This window comes from Eretmochelys imbricata, chromosome 1 (assembly GCF_965152235.1).
Source record: "Eretmochelys imbricata isolate rEreImb1 chromosome 1, rEreImb1.hap1, whole genome shotgun sequence".
Taxonomy (NCBI): domain Eukaryota; kingdom Metazoa; phylum Chordata; order Testudines; family Cheloniidae; genus Eretmochelys; species Eretmochelys imbricata.
In genome coordinates this window covers 311,365,131-311,390,130 of record NC_135572.1, presented here as the reverse complement: position 1 = coordinate 311,390,130, position 25,000 = coordinate 311,365,131, and the positions used below count along the sequence as shown (strand labels likewise).

At 40.6% G+C, this 25,000-nt stretch overlaps 1 protein-coding gene across 22 annotated transcripts in view; it reads right to left on the bottom strand.

Moving 5' to 3' along the window:
* FOXP2 (forkhead box P2) overlaps nucleotides 1-25,000 on the bottom strand; it is a 240,421-nt gene that overhangs the window by 57,228 nt on the left and 158,193 nt on the right. For 3 of the 22 annotated variants that reach the window (XM_077807799.1, XM_077807806.1, XM_077807818.1), the window contains 4 exons: nucleotides 12,852-12,989; nucleotides 11,468-11,665; nucleotides 9,622-9,775; nucleotides 1,132-1,345 (listed from right to left, as the gene is read on the bottom strand). In XM_077807799.1, the coding sequence (XP_077663925.1) occupies nucleotides 1,132-1,345; nucleotides 9,622-9,775; nucleotides 11,468-11,665; nucleotides 12,852-12,989 (704 nt within the window). Of the gene's footprint in view, nucleotides 1-1,131; nucleotides 1,346-9,621; nucleotides 9,779-9,858; nucleotides 9,868-10,677; nucleotides 10,681-11,455; nucleotides 11,666-11,818; nucleotides 11,870-12,851; nucleotides 12,990-25,000 lie in introns of all 22 variants that reach the window. The other 19 variants (XM_077807815.1, XM_077807820.1, XM_077807807.1 and 16 more) reach the window with 17 other exon arrangements.

The window sequence follows — 25,000 nt, the reverse complement described above, 5'->3', positions numbered from 1 at the left end:
TTTTTCCCCCCTCACAGAGATGAGTATTAGCTACAGATTCCAAAGGAATAAACCAACTTCTCCAACATATAATCATCACATTAATCTTAATTAAAATAACAGCATAAAAGTATCCAGAGATGTTCCATTTTTGAAATAATAAAGTTAACAGAAAACTGCTCTGATACTCAAATGAAGACCCTGGACATTATCAAATTATAGTCTCCTATTTTAAATGTTACAACAATGAACGGGGCTATTTCTTTGAAAATACAATTGTGTACTATTTAGAATTTGTAATAGCCAAGTTTAAATTTACCTTACATAAGAGATCATCAATATCAGTCATTTTAAGTGCTGAAAGGTAACAAGGAGGAGCCAAGAATATCTGTACACTGAGCCTGAAAAGGCATATTTATAATATTAACACTTAGAGCCAAATTCTGCTGTGTTACAATGTCACAATTTACAGTAACTACTGGAATGACTCAAGTGAATTAAGCCAATGGAATTACCACAGTGCACATAAGTGCAAAATTTGGCCTTTCGTGTTATTTCTTCTTTAGAGCTTTCCTCAAAATTTCAAATATATATTTTTTAAAACAGCACAAATTTAACTATGCAATAGTGTGTATGGACTCTTTAAGCTGAATTACATCTTCAATTTGTTAGATATCCTGCTTATACTTTCTGTGACTTGACCGATTTAATACTGTAGGCCTCAACATGGCTTCTAATTCTGTGAATGTAGTTGTTTGCCTGGAAAGTGTCTATAAATCTGCATCTACAAATACCAGCCAGCACATGCAAATTACCGGTTGGATAGCTAACGTCACCAGTAGTACCAAAAGCTCACGGTGGGTGCAAAACTGAAGGCACATTATTTGTGTACTCATAATTGCACTTGCAAAATTAGAGGTGTTTGGTGAAAATCATGCTATGTGACTAAACATAATGGAAAAATTATGTTTATTTAATCAACCTTCAATGTTCTGTATTTTTTCTGATTTTGTAGCGAAGAAACTTGTGATTTCAAATAATACAACTCATTATGTGAAATAACGCTCTCTGTCTTTATGGTATGATCCTAACTGTAACAAAAGCAAAGTTTATGTCAGATGATAAGCACAGTAGGAATCTCATCAGAATTACCTGTCTCGCCTTGCATTTAGAACTGAAGACTGTCCATTCACTATGGAATGATGAGTTATTGGTGGTGATGCTTTGGAAGTGGTGGAGGAGGTAGTAGAGGAGGAATTGTTAGTAGAGAGGTCTAGCCCTCCATGTTTAATGCCATTGTCTTCCATACTGTGAACTCCAGTAACTTCTTTCCATAACTGCTGAATCTCAGCAGGACTTAAGCCAGCTATAAAACGAAAGAGAGCCCCACTAATATAACAAAGTAAGAGTTTCATATAATGAGCTCAGTGTTATTAATGGATTAATGCCAACAATAAAGGTGATGCTGTTTTTCCAGCACAATCGACATGTAGTAAAACAATTTCATTTTTCCTCTATCGGCACCCAATTAATTTAGCTGCTTTTCTCTTGTGCTACAGTCAATTAAAAAAAGGTCACCAATTTTAATATGATTATGCATCTTCTTAAAACACTTGTTCAAGGATCAAAGAGGGCAAACTACAAAGACTAACTGGTAACTCCTGTTTGAAAAACAACTATTAAAGAAAGATTTAAAGGAGATTTTCACTGTCTGTAGAATCAATTTCTTGATACAAAGACATGACTCAATGGATCCAAAGTTCACTCAGCTCTTCAGAAGTACTGCTTAACCAACAATGAAATGGAAATAGAAAAATATATCTGATTGCACTAAGGATGCAAGCATTAATTTTCTTTTTAAATGAAAATCAAATCAAACTCATGGACCAAACTGAAATCAATGGGATTGCAACAAGTTTAAAGTTAGGGCAGAATCTGTGACTCAGTGAAGACAAACTTTAAATTTAAAGTGAGGGCAGAATCTGTGAATCAGTGAAGACAAACTTTAATAGTTTCAGCTATCTATTAACTAGCATTGTTTAATTAACAAAATTTACCTAGTTTAAAATGTAGTTTGAATGGGTAAAAACCAATTTTTTGGCTGAATAACCATGCTAACAAACAACACAGGGCCCGATACTGGTGACTGCTCAAGTTGGTCTGTCTGCCTAATCAGCCAAAAAGGCAACAGAACTGGCCCCCTGAAGATTCACTCTGAATGGATGAATCCCCAAGTAGTGTAGTGTCATCATGGCAGTTCCTTTGCTACCCTTTCTCCCTACCCTGTTATGGGAAGGAGACTGGAAGGCCTGACTAGGAGAAAGGGGTGTCCCTACGCCTCAGCTTCACCAGTCTCTCCTGGGGTCATTGGCATAATTCAGAGAATCCTTGAGGCTTCTCTAATATATGACTGGGACTGTCCTAGACCCTGATTAACCCCATTATTGGAGAGTTGTAAAGCTGGCTTAAAGCCACCCTTGCCCTGTCCCCCAATTGTGAGCCATGCTGAGCACAGTAGGGATTCAACCTGAGATAAGGACCAAAATCTCATATATGTTGCATTTATACATTTGTGGTCAGGACTGTGTGACTACAGTGTCTGTGTTTGGCTCATAGAAGTTATAGATGATAAGAGAGAGTGTTGTCAATTACTGTCCTTCACTCATACGTTTTGTAAGAAAGTACTGAAATTTCCATCACAAGTTGTTGTTGGCTTGCAGGAAAGGACTGCAAAACACCGGTAACAGAAGAATATGATCACTTTCCCCTCCCATGCCCATCTGCATCTGACTTAGGAGGTTGTGACATTTCTTCTCAGATGTAAACTTTGCCACAGTCATCTGTTGATTTTGTCACCACCAGACAGGTTTGCCTTTGAAGACTACTCCAACACGCGTAGATCAGAATGAGAAAGCTCATTAACTCAGCAGAGATTTTTATGCTACACTTTGTTATCACACCCAGGCTTTGTAGATTGCACTGCCTACCAATTTATTTCTAGGTATTTGTTTTTCCATGCAGCTGAATGAGTGGATTTGATCTATATAGACTGGCTTGGTTTGGGTCATGGCTAGCATAACTACCTCTCTTTTACGTATCATCTCAACAATTGAAATCAACTAAAACATTCTTGCTCACAGTAACTAGAGTTGCGTGGTGGAAAGGAAGGGTGTTCTCAGTGGGTGGCCTTTGACTCTGGATTCAGCTTCTCCCCCAGTGTTCTGACAAAGCTCAGTTTATTGACCTTCTGAGAACGATGAAAGGTTCATCTATTCGTTCAGACTTTTGATTGAGCGGGTGGCTTTAATGGGTGAATGAGATTCCTTTTCAGGAGATAAAGAGATTTTTTTCATTGACTTTTTAGCAAGTTTGCTCTTTGTTAGCTAATATTTTATATTGAATGTACATGAGCTCACATTGCTAAAAATTGGTGCAATTTAAAACCCACTGAAAAATAAAGTACGTTCTTCAAAATCTGTCAACAACTATCTTATTAGGAAGCATGCAAAGCCATGGAAGCCAGACTGCACACTTCGCTAGTTATTCACCGAAATATCTTGTTGTCCAGGTAGCCTGGAAACCAACTGAATGGAAGTTAGGATCTTATTTTTTTATTCCATTATTCTGTATGATAATTGCTATATTTACTTCTTCTCTACCTTAGACACTAACATACAGTGGTGCCCTGGGTTAATTACAACGTGGGGAAAAAAAGGTTGATTTGGGATGTACATCTCAAAAATTGGAGTTTATACAGTTTGGATAGCATGGAAGTCAAACTTACTATTTTTACTGAATAAGACCTATGGGTAACAAGAGACAACATGACACTGGTAACAATATTTGTAACTGTTTCTAATGACATTAAGTAATTACTACATAGTTTATATAAGGTAGTTTTCAGCAACTCTGCAAATAATTCATGCAATTACTGTAAAAAGTAGTCATCCATTAATATGATGATCACAGATCAAATCAAAAAGTAATGGAGTCAGTTCGGAGAGGGAGAAAAATGATACATTAAACACTCTTAAAATATTTCCCTTTCCCTTGCAGCATTAACTCTCTGTCAGTGAAATCATTCCTCATTTTTATTGTTTTATTTAAAGATAAAAACATATTTTTAAAAAAATTGAATGAAAATGTCTTCTCCATTCTCAGCAGCAAGGAAATTTGATTGGAGCAGCAGGTGGATGGCCTTTCTTTGGTCCTGAGGGGAGAATATAAGACTGGCTGTGCTGGGACATTTTTTCCTTCCTGTTGTCCCTCCCCCATTCCAAGTGCAAGAAAACTTGCCTGTGAAGGGGAGAGCTTTCTCTAACTCCTTCTGCCACTCATTGGCCTAATCAGTGGGGTGGAGGGAGAGATCGAGTGAACCAACTGGCTTTTGTGTGCCACCCTGTTTAACACTTTCCTGAGCATCCAGTGGTCACCTTCCTGCCCCACACTCCCTGCTCTATAGCTAAGGTGTGGGTTGAGCTGCATTTCCAGTAAGTTTTGGGTCTGCCAATATTGCTTGGGTTTTGGGGAACCCAAATATCTGGCTCTGGTGTATTTAGCAAGGTGTCCTTGAGCTTCTTTGTTTCATTTGCCTTTTCCCAGCACCGTTTATGTTAAAAGGAGAAAGGACAGGAATGTAAAAGTAAGGAAGTTAATAGAGCATGAGGTCACTTAATACTGTACTGGACCCAAAAGAATGCTTGGTATTTTGAGGAGAGTTTAGATAAGTCTCTTTCTTCACCTTCCTCCACTCTCCTTTTTATTTATTTAGTTCTTAGTGATTTTAAAATCTATCCCTGTGACTGTGCTTAATCCTCCTACATAGCTTGATCAGCAGTAAGTTTATACATATATATAATTGATATTAAATTCTTCTGCATTTAACTAGCATCAGTGTAGCATGATATAGAAGTTTCTCATTGTGAGACACGGTTTATTAGGCATTCAGTAGTGGAAAGATTGTATCTTGTCACAAGGTTAATGCTAAAATTATACCTTCTTTCTAACAGCTTATTTGTTGCACCTGAACATCTAGAAAATGTTATACATGTTCTAGTTATGACACGGTAGAAGTTATACTTCAACATAAGTGCTATTTTTCAGGGGCAAGCATCACAGCATTTTGAATCTGCTGCCCCCTCACAGTTAAATTTAGGAAGTTGTTCTATTTCGGCTTAGTGAACGCAAAAACCATGTTTGGTTTATGCAATTGTCATTGACAATCTGTATTTTAAAAGGATATTTTCTGATCTTTTTGAGTTATAAACAAGAATCTCCTTGCGTCTTTCAGATCTGCTAGTCGTTCATTCAGTTTATCACATCTTTCAAAGATCCATATAGAAGATCCATATAGAAGAGTTTGTATTATCCAAACGGAAACAAACATCTTTATATTGATAAGTTAGGGATTTAAGTGCAGAACTATTCACCAGCCCCATATTCAAACACTGCATGTGAATTGTGACTTCTTAGACATCAGAATTACACAGGGGCCCAATAATCTTTGGAAGGATTTTGTGGATGTGTAAGACATCTGGAATTTCAAATATAGTAATTGAGGATTCCCTTCTGTATAAGGGGTAGAGTCCTTCCTGTATCATAGATAGTGAGTCATTTGAAGTACAAAATGTCTTTCTACTGAATTCCACATATACTCCTTCTCTTCCAGTAAGTTTTAGTGCTGAGAGTTTTACTCTGCACCACCACAGAAAATATATGACATGGAACTTCGTTAAGTGCGGACATCTTTATTTTCGTAAGAAACACAATTCCATATTCACTAACTCTAAGCCAGGGGCAGGAAGAACTCCCAGGTTGAAGGTAATAGTATGAGGATGTTTTATATGGGTGACTGCTATGTGGGCCTGTCTCATCTGACTGACAATTGATTATTTTTGATTTCATTACTCAAGTTAGACTGTAGTTTAGGCATATCCTTGTCTAAGGGGCAGTATGTAGCTGCACTGTCTCAGGAGAAGCCCAGGGAAAGAACCTGGATTGAGAGTCACAATTCCTAATCTTCTTCACTCTTTGCTCCAAAGAGGGAAATAATCTGCTACAGCCCTTTACAAGATGCAGAGTCCTTCTTTCCATCCTTTCTAGCTTCTACTCTGCTGACCAACAGATTGGAGGTGTGCACAGAGTTAAGGCTCTGCCTATTCTCTGCCCCTTTGTGCCTACCTTAATCTAGCCCCATATTTATTTTTAAACCACAGTTTCCTTGTTTTCTTTATTAAAATATATTTCTGCATTTCCTTTCTCCATCCCTTTTCTGCCCTGCACCCTATAAAATGAATAGCAGAGCTAAAAAAGAAAAGAGGAGTCCTTGACCAGTATCTGTTCTGATTCAAAAGCACAGAACAGATGCAAACCAAAGAAGTTTACTTAATTTAGATGATAAAATTACAGAAATATTTTAAATGCAGACATTTCCCCCTAATATTTTAACTCTTTAGTAGCTTTTTTCATTGTTAGTTCAGTTACAGCTAATCCTTCTAGGAAGGCATACTCAGGGGGAATTAGGAATTAAGGCACAATTTAATAGTTCTGCTAATACAACTATTAAAAGAAAAACATTAAGGAGAGAATTATTTTATATTTATTTTTCTATTAGAAATGTGTGAATGACTGTTGTGTTAAGACTGTTGTCAGGAATGGTCTAGATAATACTTAGTCCTGTCATGAGTGCAAGGGACTGGACTAGATTACCTCTTGAGGTCCCTTCCAGTCCTATGACTCTATATATGACTATCAATGTAATTGGGTACGAGTTCTTAGAGAAATCTAGGGGGATCACTCAATGTTAGGGAAAACCCGAGGAATTCCTCTTGCAACACATGGCATAAGAGAGGAATGCAGAAAGTAAAGCTGTTCAGAGAGACATTTCACTTCAAGTACTCCCACCCCCCCAATCTCATGGTGCTTTACTGAAAAGGAAATCAGTATTGCCAAGCTGAAACAATCAAAAATCATAAGTCAAGATCATCAAAATCATGAGATTTAATATAATAGTAAATTTGGGGTTATTTTTGTTTCTGTTTTTGAGCCTTTACAGAGTGCTTGGGTCACATTTTCAAGCATCTATCTGTAACCATACAGGCTAAACATTTACTTTTTTAAAAAAATGAAAGCTGAGATTCTCATGTAATTAAGGTTTAATTAGGAAATGCCTGTTGGTTGAACCCGAAACTTCTCACAAAAGTGAGTTGTGTTTGACAAAGTTTTGCCAAATCTCAGGCAGGGTTCTGATGGAACCCTGTCAGTTTGCCTGGTGGAATGCTGTGCAGCCCCACCATATGGTCTGCTTCAGAGCCAGGGACCTCAGGCTTGTGGGGTCTACAGCTCTGGGGAAGCCCCCCCACACTAGAAATTTCCAGACTCCCTGCTGTGGAGCTGGGAGACTGAAAGCCCCTGGGAGACCTGCGTGGAGACTCTAGGTCTTCCAGACTCCCAGTTTCTTGGCAGGAAGCCCAGAAGCCTTGGGAGCCCCAGTTCTTCTGGGCTGCTCCAGTCCCTTGCCTGGGAGCACTTTCTCTCTGGTCCTGTTCCTTCTCTCCACAAGCCTCTGCTCTTCGTAACTTCCTCTCTCCTCAGGACCTTCTTCTGTTCTGGGGCCCCCTGACTGAGCACTAACAAGCCTTTATTATGCTATTATGTTCAGGTGCTCCTTACCTAATTAACTGCTACCCAACTGCTTAGACAATTAACTATTAACAGGTGGATCTGGGTTGGTTCATTCTCCTTAGCAGAGCTGTCACAGGTAGGCTGGATCTCAAGTAGACCTCCTCAAGGCCAGCATTCAGTGACATGGAGTTTTAAGTTAAATGCCAAATGGCCAAAACACAAGATTCATAACAAAACTGTGACAGCTGGCAATGCTGGGACACTATATTTAAGTTGTCACTTATCCCACATTGTTCCATCCCCATTTTGTCTGTATGAAGTACACTCCCCCTGTGCTCATCTAACTTCCAAGTCTCAAGTCTTACAATCTGTACCTCATGAATGAACCCTTATGTCCACTTATGTACTTATCTACTTATGTAGAGTCTCATATAAATCAAGCAAATTCTACTTGGACACAGCCCACACAGAACTTATTGAAGGATAGGGGTCCTAAAGAGCAGATATTATATAATTTACATGAAAGAGACCTATAACTTATCTCTGTTCTGTAATGTAAGCAAAAACTAAAGTTATGCACCACATAGGTGATGGCAGAATAGAGTTCTTAACATGTGAAATCTTTGGCCTTCCCACAGTATTTATTCCTAAGTAAATTTACCTTTCATAAATCTGAGTCCCCCCTTTCTCTTAAAATGCCTAAATACTGAATCATTAATGTATTAGTGACAGTGGCGGAGATTTTCCATTAACATTTTGCACTCAGAAATCTTGGTCCCAATGACAAAATCTTAAAGAGTGTTTTCCAAAACCATTCCCTTCTATTCTCTTAAGTTAAGGATCCTCACATCTCCTTGTCAACTGTCTAAATGGGCCATCCTGATTATCACTACAAAAGTTTTTTTCTCCTGCTGATAATAGCTCATCTTAACTAATTAGCCTCTCACAGTTCGTATGAAGAAAAGGAGTACTTGTGGCACCTTAGAGGCTAACCAATTTATTTGAGCATAAGTTTTCGTGAGCTACAGCTCACTTCAGCATCCGATGAAGTGAGCGTGAGCTGTAGGTCACGAAAGCTTATGCTCAAATAAATTGGTCAGTCTCTAAGGTGCCACAAGTACTCCTTTTCTTTTTGCGAATACAGACTAACATGGCTGTTACTCTGAAACAGTTTGTATGGTAACTTCCAACTTATCTGTATGTATATATATCTATCTATATATCTATCTTATTATATGTTCCATTCTATGCATCCGATGAAGTGGGCTGTAGCCCGCGAAAACTTATGCTCTAATAAATTTGTTCGTCTCTAAGGTGCCACAAGTACTCCTGTTCTTTTTGTGGACACAGACTAACACGGCTGCTACTCTGAAACATTCCCTTCTTGTAATTATATGTGAGTCACAATTCTCCATTAGTGACATCACAATTTACTGACATGAAAATTATTGTTATATTTAAGTTTTTCAAAGGATGGTGAAGAAAAGGAATCCTGAGATATAAAGATTTGGTCCAACAAATTCCAGCAAATTAGTCAATTTAGCTTTACAACAATTTTTTTAATTACACAAAACAGGCAACTATTATTTCTTTTAAAAGAATATATTTGTAAACAGCCATTTTTATATCAATTGCCCACTCTCGCTTGTATCTGTTCACTTATGTTAAATGGAGTGATTACATTCTCACTAAATCAGTTTTCTGTAGTTCCTCAGTGTAAATCAATGGTGCTTGAATTGTGTTGCCCTTAGAAATTGTTTTCAGCATATAAGACTAATAAATATGCATTTTATAACTAAGAAAAACCACTCAAAAGCAGTTTTCTCTAGTAAAGGCATGTAGTAAAATTTATCAGCCTCAAGAAAACTAGGTAGTACAATAATATTAACAATAATAGTTTATTATTAAAGTATAGTTTAAATGCAATAAAAGGAAACTTCTGAAGTTCAGTTCAAAATGGAATGATTAAAAAAAAAGTTGTGAATTAGAAATCAGTTGAGTCATATGTTGTTTATATACCTTGTGGCAGAGACTGGACAGGAAGAGCAGACTGGCCAGGTGGAATGGAAATGAGTCCCTGACGCTGAAGATTCAGCAGATGTTGCTGCTGCTGGAGTTGTTGCATCTGGAGGAGCTGCTGCTGGAATACAAGCTGCTGGGCTGCCAACTGCTGCTGCTAGGAAAAAAAACAACAAACAAACACAGCAGAGAATAAAGTCTGCAGTGAAGGCTGCAAGAACAAAATGTAAACTCCACTTGTTTCCCCTTTCATCTGTTATTAAATAATAATATTATTTATAGAATACTCAGACAGTGGAACCATTTGAAATTTTCCACTATTTTTATTCCAAACTACTAGGTTGTTAGGGAAAAAAGGCAAAATACAATTAATAATACACTGCAGAAAAGGGTCAAGAGAAAGTAGGTAACAGCTGTTTAGAAATAATAAAAAAAAATCAGCTCATGGCAGATGATAACAAATATATCTATGCTAAAAGCCTAACTCTTTACAACAGTTTGTGATTCAACTGTTCCATTCAGTTTTTCCGACTGAATAAGTTCGGTCCGCAGTGGCCCATGAATATGGTCTCCAGTGATCTATTAGTAAACTGGGATGTAGCCTTCATTTCACTGGCCTGTTAGCTCACTCTCTTCTCTTGTTGGAATATTAAAACCAGTACCACATTCAAGACAAAGAAGTGCCCTATTATAAGTAAAAGTATAACTTTGAATTTTGTGAGGCATTACAAGACAAACTGGAGTTTTTTTAGACTCGGGGGTATAAGAAGGCAGTCACATGTCAGAGAAAGACAAGCAGCTATGGAAGACCTTTCGTTTTTAGTTTGGGGAAAAGAGAAACTTCTGATGCGCTCACTGGAAAACAGACTGCATAATGGAGCAAGTCATGTGGATTGCCCAGAGCCTCGGGAGAAATAAGGGAGCAATTTCTATTCTGTAGTTGATGGCTGTCTGAAATTCTATTCACAAATCCAAACAGAAACAAAGCCTCAGGAGGTCAGAACTGTTTCCTGTGCGTTTGCATAATGGACAGCTTGAAGACAACGTCTAGGATACCTGCTGATCAATTTAACTACTTCAGCATGTTTTGTTTGTATTATGTTTATATTTGATGCAGTTTGCTGACAAGTGCAAGCTAGGCCTGAGAAACCAGCCTGTCAGGTTGATTTATGAGCACATCAAACTGTAACTTTCTCCTCGCCACTCCAAACCTGCAGTAGCAGTTCATTAATCAGGGGCCTGCGACTTTGAAATCTGGGCTCCACCATTTTTTTTTTTAAACAATGGGCTAAATTTGCATGCTCTCTGAGCTGTACCATGGAGGAAAGTAAGGGTCCCTCACCAATTTAGAGCCTCTGTGAATACAAGATAATCTGCTCTTTGTATACTGTGATTCATTAGTGAATGTCAGGTGACAGCAGCACTGGGTTGTCACCCTCAAATCCCATACTCCAAAAAAAAGGATGTGGGAGGGAGTGGCAGAATTCTACCATCACTGTTATTAATCTCAGGAAAAAAAACCCGGTAAGAATAATATCTTTGATAGGAATCATAGAATATCAGGGTTGGAAGGGACCTCAGGAGGTCATCTAGTCCAACCCCCTGCTCAAAGCAGGACCGATCCCCAATTTTTACCCCAGATCCCTAAATGGCCCCCTCAAGGATTGAACTCACAACCCTGGGTTTAGCAGGCCAATGCTCAAACCACTGAGCTGTCCCTCCAGAACCTCATTATCAAAAAAAAAAAAAAAAAAAAAAAAAAAAAAAAAAAAAAAGACCTCAAGCTTTTCTTGTCCCGTCTACGCCCCTTCTCAGGCCCAAACTAGTCTGCAGCACTGAGTTTCACAGATCTTACCTCTTTTGCTTGCTTTCCTGGATGCTGCTGCTGCTGCTGCTGCTGCTGCTGCTGTTGTTGTTGTTGCTGCTGCTGCTGCTGTTGTTGTTGTTGCTGTTGCTGTTGTTGTTGTTGCTGCTGCTGCTGCTGCTGCAAAAGCTGAAGATGTAACTGCTCCTGCTGTTTCTTGTAAAACTCTTGCAGTTGTTGCTGAATAAACCATTTTGACTTTAATAAATAAAGGCAAAAGTTTCAAGTATTATAAATCTCCTAAACTCCTCTAGACTGGCATATGGTAGAGTAGCCATTAAGATCTACCTCATAACAAAAACGTGTTTGATTTGAAGAGGCAGATCTACATACATTTTTTCCCAGGGCGGCTCTGAAATTTTCCAGTGCCGATTCCAAAATCTCCTAAACCGAAGGGTACAGAACATCTCTGTTCTAACGGGGGATGCTGCAGAGCCAGGCTAACTCCCCAGATTATTACCCCTACATGCCTCATATAGCCAAGAGAACAGGCTTGAAGCTGTGCTCTGCCACTTGCAAGAAGTCAGGTAGACCAAACAAATGGTCGATTTCTTGGGGAAAAAAAATAATTACTCTGTCAGCCTGTGCGGCAGGATGCCGGATTTGCAATTGAAGGTGAATTGCCTGTGATGATCATGATACTAGATATCAAAGTGTTTAAACATCAAAGAAATAAGATTAACAGGCACATTTATTTTCTCTGTCATAACGAAATATACACCCAAACCTATAGCTGAAATTATACTCCATGTTGTATTGATGTACTGAGCACTGACACTGTCTTTACTGTAAGAATGAATTTTCATTGACTCTGGGTTTAGCTGCCAGGTGTTGTGCTGAGGGAAATGTACTCATCCCTCCTCTTTCTAACCTCTGTTGGAACAAATTTTTGGAAGGAAAATAAATAAACAAAGGAATGACTTTCACCTTTACTGAGACAAGCTGGTAAGTTCACATTTCATAACCACATTCCACTTATATGACTAAAGGGAGTACTAAAGTGTTATGAATTTTACAGTAACAATTATCTACAAGTCTATTTACACTTCCTTTGGCAAGTCTGCAATTCAAATGTGCCTAAGCACTTGAAAATGTAAATACTGATTTGCTCAGTGTTCATAACGCATCTGCCATTGCTGTTGCTTTATACACAGCATTTAATGTTTCAAATTTGCCTGTAGATTGACACATTTTTGCAGTCACAGCAACAAATCTGAAGACTAGGAAGTTGAACATTCATTTTTTTCAGACTTTCTTGAGCAAAGAAATATGAAACAGTAGAAAGTCAGTCCCATGCAAGCATAGCTACTATCTAAGAAAACTCCTTGGGTTGCGGTAACAGTCCAAAGCAGGTAACCCACATTACCTGCTGTAACATAACTGCTTGCTGCTGTTGAAGAAGTGCTTGAAGCTGCTGCGGAGACAACACTTGCTGTTGAAGAATCTGCTGCATTTGCTGAGGGGTGATCACCTGGGGAGTCATCATGGCCACCGACACTGGCACCTGCACAGAGAAAGGACGATATCATTGTCAAGCACATTTTAGCTCATCTGCATAACAGCTGGGTGTCTTCTTTTTCATTTTGTACCAAAGATGGACCATACTATTTATCACTGTAAAGTTCCAGTCTCAGTAAAAATCTGTTATTTTAAGACCACAGTGCTGTGGCACTCTATTTCCAGAGGCATCAGATTTGATCAGTCTCAAGCTTTATGTTTCACATCTCTTATGTATTACTGCATGAGATTTAAACATTGGCTAGCAAAAATGTGTATTTAAAAATAAATGATCACCTGGTTGGGCTCTCAACACTTCATAATCAATCATCTTATCAAGTGTCATAATGTTACGCACCGAAAAACATATTGAGACCGTTTCAAAAGATATGACTAAAACAAACATAAAAAATTACGCATCTGCAAGCAATACAGATACATCTTACACAATACAGATATCTAGACCAGCAAAACGTATGTACAATGCTTTATTTTAAATATAAGAAAACCTTTCCTGGTAGGTTTGTTCTTTTAGTAAGTGTTGATTGTACCAGAAAAACAACAGCACAGATATAGTCAGTGAGAGAAGGGACATTATCCTAGAATCCTGGCCTTTCTGGACAAACTGTATTTTTTCAGGATTTCCTGACTTAAAACCCAAAGCTTGGAAATCTTCACATGAGCCAATTTAAAGTTTGTCCATTAAACTCTTGGAGAATGTTTTTGTTCAAGGTTCTTTTGTGGTTATCACTTTCTTTTCTATGTGCTGTGCAATGAGAGTCAGTATGTGCGTGTGTGTGTCAGAGAGAGAGAGAAGCAGAGAGCAAGGGTGTGTGTTTGTGTGTGAGAGAGAAACCTTGTGTAAGAGCCTGAGATATGTGCTCAGCGTCTACTGTAGATGCACAGTCTGAAGGTGTTGCTTCAACTAACCAGTACATAATCAAATAGCTTGTCACTGTGCCAAGTTTGCAACCTTTGAAAAAGCAATCACTTTCTTTTCTAGAAAAAACAATTCACTTTTACTGTAAATAAAAGCAATCATTAATACAAATATTGTTTTGCCATATGTTCTCAGGACATTACGGTACTTTGCAAAGCAGCAAAGGTTATTATTATTAATAGATTTAATCCCAATGTGTCTTAATGATCAACGCTTTCCTAACATATCTGGTAAAATAATCTATTCCATGGAAGATGATGGCCGTGTGCAAACCAAAACTTTTATATAAAAGAAAATGGAAATGGAATGAATACGATGTTCTGAACTTTGAGTTTATAAGAAAATATAGTAAAATTACCCCAATTCATCTAATAGTAAACAAAACATCATTGGTTCACATTTACTTTGATCTGAAAATGTTGAATGTTACACTTGACAAGCTACAGTCATGCTATGTACAGAATTTGAATATAAATGTATTACTATGTGATTGTAAAAGTGACCGCAATAATAAAAAAGTCTAATATTCTTGTGTATAGACCCTAGTTAAATAACTCTAATCAAAATATTTCAGAAATTCTTACTGTAAAATAAAAGCGGCAGAGACAAAAACAGAATCCACTTACAATAATGACAGGTTTCAGAGTAACAGCCGTGTTAGTCTGTATTCGCAAAAAGAAAAGGAGTACTTGTGGCACCTTAGAGACTAACCAATTTATTTGAGCATAAGCTTTCGTGAGCTACAGCATCCGATGAAGTGAGCTGTAGCTCACGAAAGCTTATGCTCAAATAAATTGGTTAGTCTCTAAGGTGCCACAAGCACTCCTTTTCTTTTTACACTTACAATAAGTTATTTAGTAGGGGTTGGAAGTGTTGTGATGTTTGAAAATGATGCGTCTGTTTACAGCATTGTTTGTTCTAAGCTTATGAAGTCACAGAGAGAAGACAAACCAGTTTGAAAAAAAGTTTTGGGATGTACGAACTCAAATTCAACCCTGAGTTGATGGGAGTTTCAGCTACTTTCTCCAGGTCTGAATTTGCCTTCTTTCATGAATTTTGCTTCAGTGCTGCCATCTAACTGACATAAAACAAACTGAAATGAAAAGGAAGAGAGAAAGGCAGGCCCTCTAACAATTAAACCACTAAATTAACCTTTAAACCTTGGAGGAGTTTCTCTATCCATTAATATATTACCTATAAACTATACCACATGGCATAGACCTTGCCATACTTGTGTTCCCTCTCTATGTCACACTTCTTCTTACATGTTCACCTGAACCAATATAGATATAGTGGCCCAGATTCTCAGGTGATGTAAATCAGCTCAGCACTATTAACTTCAGTGTGAGTGGTTTACTGGTTTAAACTGCTAAGAATCTGACTCATAATATGAAGAAGATCGTGAGATAGATGTATTATGGACTATAGAACTGTCTATACCTGCCAGTTCACAATTCACATTTCTGTTTGCTCATGTAGTGTATATTGCGAGTCTTGTTGGGGTTGTACTTGTTTGTGCTCCAGGTGACTAGCCTTGTTAATTTATTCCTTCATGCAAGTTCTCCTGTCATAAATATAAAGGGAAGGGTAAACCCCTTTGAAATCCCTCCTGGCCAGGGGAAAGCTCCTCTCACCTGTAAAGGGTTAAGAAGCTAAAGGTAACCTCGCTGGCACCTGACCAAAATGACCAATGAGGAGACAAGATACTTTCAAAAGCTGGGAGGAGGGAGAGAAACAAAGGGTCTGGGTCTGTCTGTATGCTGCTTTTGCCAGGGACAGAACAGGAATGGAGTCTTAGAACTTTTAGTAAGTAATCTAGCTAGGTATGTGTTAGATTATGATTTCTTTAAATGGCTGAGAAAAGAATTGTGCTGAATAGAATAACTATTTCTGTCTGTGTATCTTTTTTGTAACTTAAGGTTTTGCCTAGAGGGGTTCTCTATGTTTTTGAATCTAATTACCCTGTAAGATATCTACCATCCTGATTTTACAGGGGGGATTTCTTCATTTCTATTTACTTCTATTTTCTATTAAAAGTCTTCTTGTAAAAAACTGAATGTTTTTTCATTGTTCTCAGATCCAAGGGTTTGGGTCTGTGGTCACCTATGCAAATTGGTGAGGCTTTTTATCCAACATTTCCCAGGAAAGGGGGGGGTGCAAGTGTTGGGAGGATTGTTCATTGTTCTTAAGATCCAAGGGTCTGGGTCTGTAGTCACCTAGGCAAATTGGTGAGGCTTTTTACCAAACCTTGTCCAGGAAGTGGGGTGCAGGGTTTTGGGAAGTATTTGGGGGGAAAGACGCGTCCAAACAGCTCTTCCCCAGTAACCAGTATTAGTTTGGTGGTGGTAGCGGCCATTCCAAGGACCACGGGTGGAATACTTTGTACCTTGGGGAAGTTTTGACCTAAGCTGGTAAAGATAAGCTTAGGAGGTTTTTCATGCAGGTCCCCACATCTGTACCCTAGAGTTCAGAGTGGGGGAGGAACCTTGACATGGTGGCATAGTGGTGGGATTAACCTGAAATCATTTTGAGATCCAGTTGAGATTTTTTGAACTAGAAATACAGATTTTAAAAAGGAATTTTTTTTTCCTGTGGCTTTGAAGCAGCTTTGAAACTGAAAGCATCTTGGGTTTTCCCTGCTTTGTGGCCAAGCAGAGACAAAAGGGGATTATCTTGTGAATTGCAGGTTTTCTTTGCCTGGAGGCAGGGTACTTAACTCCTGCAGGGAAATTCACAGTCTTCCAACCCAGAGGTTTTTTTTTTCTTTTCTTCCTAAAAGTAAATAGGGGGTGTGTGTTCTACCCATTTGTTTTTTCTTTGGGCTGGGTAAGCAGGTTTCCAAGTAGTTTGGAGGTTTTTTGCTTTAAGTTGGGCCCAGAACAGAGACAAGGGAATTGTCTTTTTCTGTAGGCTGACAATCACTATCAGAGAATAGGTATTCTATTCCAGCACAGCAAAATTTTACAGCCAAGTTTTGTTTGTTTATTTCTAAACCTCGGGTGTAAAGTTAGTTAAAAACAGAGAGGTTAGAATGACCAAATCCTCAGCTCGACTACAGCTGGAATTAGCCAAATTTCAGGCTGAGGAAAGACAAAGGGAACATGAAAGACAGATAGAACTCATGCGGCTGAAGAAGGAACAAGAAAGGGAGGCAGAACAACACCAGGCGGCTGCTCACAGGAGAGCTATGGAAGCGAGGGACAAAGAACTGGAGGAGAAGGAAAAAGAGAGGAAGTATGTGGAGGAGATGGAGAAGATAAAGGCTCAGCAGAATATCCCAACAAACCCTAGTAATCCTTCTCCAAGTACCACTTCCCATCCCAGAAAGTTCCCCACCTACAAGGCAGGCGATGATACTGAGGCCTTCCTAGAAAACTTCGAAAGGGCCTGCCTTGGATACAACCTCTCTACTGACCAGTACATGGTAGAGCTGAGGCCGCAGCTCAGTGGACCCTTAGCTGAGGTGGCAGCTGAAATGCCTAAAGAACACATGAACAAGTATGAACTGTTTAAATCCAAGGCGAGAGTCAGAATGGGGATAACACCCGAGCAGTCTCGTCGGAGGTTCAGAGCCCTAAGGTGGAAACCAGACATGTCATTTACCCGACATGCCTACCACATTGTGAAACATTGGGATGCCTGGATATCAGGAGCAAGTGTTGAATCTCCAGTAAATTTGCCCTTCCTAATGCAAATGGAACAATTCTTAGAGGGTGTTCCTGAGGAAATAGAAAGATACATCCTAGATGGGAAACCCAAAACTGTAATCGAGGCAGGAGAGATTGGAGCCAGATGGGTGGAGGTGGCAGAGAAGAAGAAAACTGGTCGCAGTTGGAGCAGAGACCAGAAGGGACCACCCCAGACCACACCCTATTACCGGGGGGCCGCCCAAAGCCCCACCTACCTCCCAAAGAACCCTCCAGACCCCTTATCGTCCTGCCACCCCGTTCTCCAGCAACCCTCCTCGCCCCAGTGACCCGTCAGCTGGACGATGTTTTAAATGTAACGAGCTGGGGCATGTAAAGGCCAACTGCCCCAAGAACCCCAACAGATTACAGTTCATTGCACCGGAATCACACCAGAGGTCCACAGGCCCAGATACTTCCCAGATACCCTTAGAGCGGAGGGAAACTGTGAGTGTGGGCGGGAAGAAGGTCACCGCGTGGAGGGACACCGGAGCACAAGTGTCAGCTATCCATGCTTCCTTAGTGGACCCCAATTTAATCAACCCAGAGATCCAAGTGACGATTCAACCCTTCAAGTCCAACTCTTTCAATTTGCCTACAGCCAAGTTGCCTGTCCAGTACAAGGGCTGGTCAGGAATGTGGACTTTTGCAGTCTATGATGATTATCCCATCCCCATGCTGTTGGGGGAAGACTTGGCCAATCATGTGAAGCAGGCCAAGAGGGTGGGAACGGTCACCCGCAGCCAGGCTAAACAAGCCGTGAGGCCTAGCTCTGTTCCGGAAACTGCTATCAGGACCCAGTCAGAGGTGATGGACCTGGACCTTAGGCCAATGTCTGCAACAGCAGTAGTGGATCCAGTCCCAGAGACCCAGACGGAACCAGTCCCAGAACCGGAACCAGCCGAACAACCAACACCAGACCCTGTGTCAGCACTGAATCCAGTACTTGCAACCTCAACACCAGAGGGCCCCACTGAACCTGAACTGGCAGCAGCCGATAACCCTACACAAGAGGCTCAGCCGGAGCCTGAATCCCAACATAGTGCACCAGCGGAGAGCGGTTCACAGTCAACAGAAACAGCTCCATCCCCTATATTGCTTCCAGAGGGACCAAGCCTAGGTCCACAATCCAATGAGGGACTGATGTCTCCAGCATCAAGGGAACAGTTCCAGACCGAACAGGAAGCAGATGAAAGCCTCCAGAGAGCTTGGACAGCGGCACGGAGCAACCCACCGCCTCTCAGCTCTTCTAATCGATCCAGGTTTGTTGTAGAAAGAGGACTTTTATACAAGGAAACTCTTTCTGGTGGACACCAGGAAGACTGGCATCCTCAGAGACAGTTGGTAGTTCCAACTAAATACCGGGCCAAGCTCTTGAGCTTAGCCCACGATCACCCTAGTGGCCATGCTGGGGTGAACAGGACCAAAGACCGTTTGGGGGGGTCATTCCACTGGGAGGGAATGGGCAAGGATGTTTCTACCTATGTCCAGTCTTGTGAGGTGTGCCAAAGAGTGGGAAAACCCCAAGACCAGGTCAAAGCCCCTCTACAACCACTCCCCATCATTGAAGTTCCATTTCAGCGAGTAGCTGTGGATATTCTGGGTCCTTTTCCGAAAAAGACAGCCAGAGGAAAGCAGTACATACTGACTTTCATGGATTTTGCCACCCGATGGCCGGAAGCAGTAGCTCTAAGCAACACCAGGGCTAAAAGTGTATGCCAGGCACTAGCAGACATTTTTGCCAGGGTAGGTTGGCCCTCCGACATCCTCACAGATGCAGGGACTAATTTCCTGGCAGGAACTATGAAAAACCTTTGGGAAGCTCATGGGGTAAATCACTTGGTTGCCACTCCTTACCACCATCAAACAAATGGCATGGTGGAGAAGTTTAATGGAACTTTGGGGGCCATGATACGTAAATTCGTAAATGAGCACTCCAATGATTGGGACCTAGTGTTGCAGCAGTTGCTCTTTGCCTACAGAGCTGTACCACATCCCAGTTTAGGGTTTTCCCCATTTGAACTTGTATATGGCCGTGAGGTTAAGGGGCCATTGCAGTTGGTGAAGCAGCAATGGGAGGGATTTACACCTTCTCCAGGAACTAACATTCTGGACTTTGTAACCAACCTACAAAACACCCTCCGAACCTCTTTAGCCCTTGCTAAAGAAAACTTACAGGATGCTCAAAAAGAGCAAAAAGCCTGGTATGATAAACATGCCAGAGAGCGTTCCTTCAAAGTAGGAGACCAGGTCATGGTCTTAAGGGCGCTCCAGGCCCATAAAATGGAAGCATCGTGGGAAGGGCCATTCACGGTCCAGGAGCGCCTGGGAGCTGTTAATTATCTCATAGCATTCCCCACCTCCAACCGAAAGCCTAAGGTGTACCATATTAATTCTCTAAAGCCCTTTTATTCCAGAGGATTAAAGGTTTGTCAGTTTACAGCCCAGGGAGAAGATGATGCTGAGTGGCCTGAAGGTGTCTACTACGAAGGGAAATGTGCTGGTGGTGTGGAAGAGGTGAACCTCTCCATGACCCTTGGGCGTATGCAGCGACAGCAGATCCAGGAGCTGTGCACTAGCTACGCGCCAACGTTCTCAGCCACCCCAGGACTGACTGAACGGGCATACCACTCCATTGACACAGGTAATGCTCACCCAATTAGGGTCCAACCTTACCGGGTGTCTCCTCAAGCTAAAACTGCTATAGAACGGGAGATCCAGGATATGTTACAGATGGGTGTAATCCGCCCCTCTGAAAGTGCATGGGCATCTCCAGTGGTTCTAGTTCCCAAACCAGATGGGGAAATACGTTTTTGCGTGGACTACCGTAAGCTAAATGCTGTAACTCGCCCAGACAACTATCCAATGCCCCGCACAGATGAACTGTTAGAGAAACTGGGACGGGCCCAGTTCATCTCTACCTTGGACTTAACAAAGGGGTACTGGCAGGTACCGCTAGATGAATCTGCCAAGGAAAGGTCAGCCTTCATCACACATCTCGGGCTGTATGAATTTAATGTACTCCCTTTCGGGCTGCGAAATGCACCCGCCACTTTCCAAAGACTTGTAGATGGTCTCCTAGCGGGATTAGGAGAATATGCAGTCGCCTACCTTGATGATGTGGCCATATTTTCGGATTCCTGGGCAGACCACCTGGAACATCTACAAAAAGTCCTTGAGCGCATAAGGGAGGCAGGACTAACTGTTAAGGCTAAGAAGTGTCAAATAGGCCTAAACAGAGTGACTTACCTTGGACACCAGGTGGGTCAAGGAACTATCAGCCCCCTACAGGCCAAAGTGGATGCTATCCAAAAGTGGCCTGTCCCAAAGTCAAAGAAACAGGTTCAATCCTTCTTAGGCTTGGCCGGTTATTACAGACGATTTGTACTGCACTACAGCCAAATCGCTGCCCCACTGACAGACCTAACCAAAAAGAAACAGCCAAACGCTGTTCAGTGGACCGTGAAGTGTCAGAAGGCCTTTAACAAGCTTAAAGCGACACTCATGTCTGACCCTGTACTAAGGGCCCCAGACTTTGACAAACCGTTCCTAGTAACCACAGATGCATCCGAGCGTGGTGTGGGAGCAGTTTTAATGCAGAAAGGACCTGATCAAGAATTCCACCCTGTAGTGTTTCTCAGCAAAAAACTGTCTGAGAGGGAAAGCAACTGGTCAGTCACTGAAAAAGAATGTTATGCCATTGTCTACGCTCTGGAAAAGCTACGCCCATATGTTTGGGGACGGCGTTTCCACCTGCAAACCGACCATGCTGCACTGAAGTGGCTTCACACCGTCAAAGAAACTAACAAAAAACTTCTTCGGTGGAGTTTAGCTCTCCAAGATTTTGATTTCGACATCCAACACATCTCAGGAGCTTCTAACAAAGTGGCTGATGCACTCTCCCGTGAAAGTTTCCCAGAATCAACTGGTTAAAATCGTCCTTAAGATGTGGAAAATATTGTTAGTCTTTATGTACTTGGTAGTATATTTAGAGATGCATGTGTCTTATTAACTCTGTTTTTCCTAGAGCTCCAGGAAGAAATCCCAGCCAGTGTTTCACCCTAGCTGAGATTTGGGGGGCGTGTCATAAATATAAAGGGAAGGGTAAACCCCTTTGAAATCCCTCCTGGCCAGGGGAAAGCTCCTCTCACCTGTAAAGGGTTAAGAAGCTAAAGGTAACCTCGCTGGCACCTGACCAAAATGACCAATGAGGAGACAAGATACTTTCAAAAGCTGGGAGGAGGGAGAGAAACAAAGGGTCTGGGTCTGTCTGTATGCTGCTTTTGCCAGGGACAGAACAGGAATGGAGTCTTAGAACTTTTAGTAAGTAATCTAGCTAGGTATGTGTTAGATTATGATTTCTTTAAATGGCTGAGAAAAGAATTGTGCTGAATAGAATAACTATTTCTGTCTGTGTATCTTTTTTGTAACTTAAGGTTTTGCCTAGAGGGGTTCTCTATGTTTTTGAATCTAATTACCCTGTAAGATATCTACCATCCTGATTTTACAGGGGGGATTTCTTCATTTCTATTTACTTCTATTTTCTATTAAAAGTCTTCTTGTAAAAAACTGAATGTTTTTTCATTGTTCTCAGATCCAAGGGTTTGGGTCTGTGGTCACCTATGCAAATTGGTGAGGCTTTTTATCCAACATTTCCCAGGAAAGGGGGGGGTGCAAGTGTTGGGAGGATTGTTCATTGTTCTTAAGATCCAAGGGTCTGGGTCTGTAGTCACCTAGGCAAATTGGTGAGGCTTTTTACCAAACCTTGTCCAGGAAGTGGGGTGCAGGGTTTTGGGAAGTATTTGGGGGGAAAGACGCGTCCAAACAGCTCTTCCCCAGTAACCAGTATTAGTTTGGTGGTGGTAGCGGCCATTCCAAGGACCACGGGTGGAATACTTTGTACCTTGGGGAAGTTTTGACCTAAGCTGGTAAAGATAAGCTTAGGAGGTTTTTCATGCAGGTCCCCACATCTGTACCCTAGAGTTCAGAGTGGGGGAGGAACCTTGACATCTCCCATTCCAATAGTTTTCTCTGTTTTTCAACTATATCTCTAGAGGTAAACAACCTAATTTGCATTTTTTTTACAATGTACTCGATAAAAACACAGAAGCAAAGAAACTGGCAAAAGCTACATTAAATATGGCCTTTAAAACATTTTGAGTGAGAATCCAAACATGCTTAATACTTGTAGCACCATATCCAGTGTGCAACCATTTACCTACAGCTAAGAAACTACCCATTTTGAGAGTTATTGAATACCCATGAATCTTCATGGTAAATCTGCACAAAGTTATTACACATAGATGTTTCTGTAATTGTAATATATTGGTAAATTTCACAGTCTTCAATGATCCATAGACTTGCACTTCTATTGCTTTGGTGGGATGGTGCTAGTGCACTGTCTAGGATTACAGAACATTGGAAAACTAGCCCTTTTAGCCAACAATTATGTGTATGTTTGTTTGCTTTTCATATCTGTAGTTTTCAGTGTTTCTGAGATGATTTTTTAAAAATGAAATGGAGGCAAATTTTAGCTTTATTCATAGAAATAGCCCTCGATACAACCAAGTCAACAAACCTCAAATACAAATGCCATGAGCAGTTGAAAAGAGACAATGTGAAGCACATCGTATCTGTTTTACATCCACGACCTGTTACACGATGTCCTCCAGGTTTCTGAGTTATATACAATACAGAGGAGGTTACATTACACCAAATAATTTCCATATGCTCTGTTCTTTCCAAAATTGCCTTTTCAGCCACAGTACTACAGAAGACTAACAAACTTTGGGCTCTGTGACTGTGGAAGCTACTGCTGCTTCAAATTTGAATCCATAATGGCGACTTACATGACTGCTTAGGCTTACCCTATTGTAAGGTGACCAGACAGCAGATGTGAAAAATCGGATGGGGTTGGGGGCAATAGGAGCCTATATAAGAAAAAGACCCAAAAATCGGGACTGTTCCTATCAATTCGGGACAGGACATCGGGTCACCCTAACCCTATTGCGAAGGAGTTTGATTTTACTTCATTTATCTGTTGTCTTGCCATATGTGGCAACTGAGATCAAGAGAATGATGCTGGAGGATGTGCTGAGTGGTTCTGCCATTGTCTGCATGCAGTAAGCAGGGTCTACCTTGCTTGAGGAATTAAGAGTAAGGGGGTATATCTGGCCACAATATTTTATTTCCTAGCTGATGATTCGACAGAAGTTAGCCAAAGAGAGGTGCTGGGGCCCAAAAGATCAAAATATTTCCCTTCTCCTAGTGGTATTTGAGGGAGGGAGCCTACTCCCCCACTTTTCCTGAAACAATGATTGGGGATGATAGTAGTCCCTAATCCCTTCTCCCAATTTAAGATGGCTCTTTCTTCCAAATTACAATGGGGGAAAATGTGCCGAAATACCATAATACCATCTCTCCTGTTCTCATACGGACCACAATGAAGCAACATAGGACACCTGTACAACCCAAACAATAAGAAGAGGATAAACCCCAGAATGAGAAGTTGCATATGTTTAGGGATCTCCACAGCTACCAGTCATGAAGTTCACTTTTCCCTCTTGATCAATGGACTGATCTGTCTCCTAAATAGGTGAGTCCCTAAATAGCCACGTAAATTGTTAGCTACATAGTTGTAAAGAGTTTTTTGAGCTTTATGTTCTATGCATTTCTTGTTTTCTTGGACTAAATGAAGAATTTTATTTTAAGTGCAGCTGAACATGTCTAAATACACAAAAGCAGACAAGTTTCAAATTTACAAAGCACTGAAGGCAAGAAGAACTCTAAATAATACTTTTATTAGCAGTTGTGGATGTATTCAGATAGGTACTTCTGGCTACATACATAAATGTAGGAGTTATAAAGATGAAGATCTTACTGAAGGCAAGCAAATCTGCTATCCCCCCACATCAGTGTAATGGGAGAGCTGCAGTGGCTGGGTTTGTGTATTTAAAACCACACTCCACTCCTGCATGGATAATTCAGGACTACTTGCAGAGTATATGAGCAGGTAAAGTATTTCACTACCATTCCTACGTACTTAATTGGCATGGGAATAAAGTTAAAAACCTACAGATTTCCTCAGGTGATGTAAAAAAGCAATATTCCTTGTGCCACAAATAGACTATCTGTCACAAGGCAGAATAACTGTCCAGCAGCCTTAACCTTTCACAGTTGTTTGAGAAGAAAGTTTTGATATCCTACATTTCCAAAAATTTTCAAAAAATCCGGCAACCTGATTTGATTCTGATAAAAAACTGATCTAGTTTGCAATGCAGAGGGATTTTTTTATCTCCAAATTTGTTTTTATCTCCAAATTTAAAATAATAACAACAAAATAAAAATACAATATTTCCACTGTGCTTTTCAGTGGAGGATCTCCAAGCGATT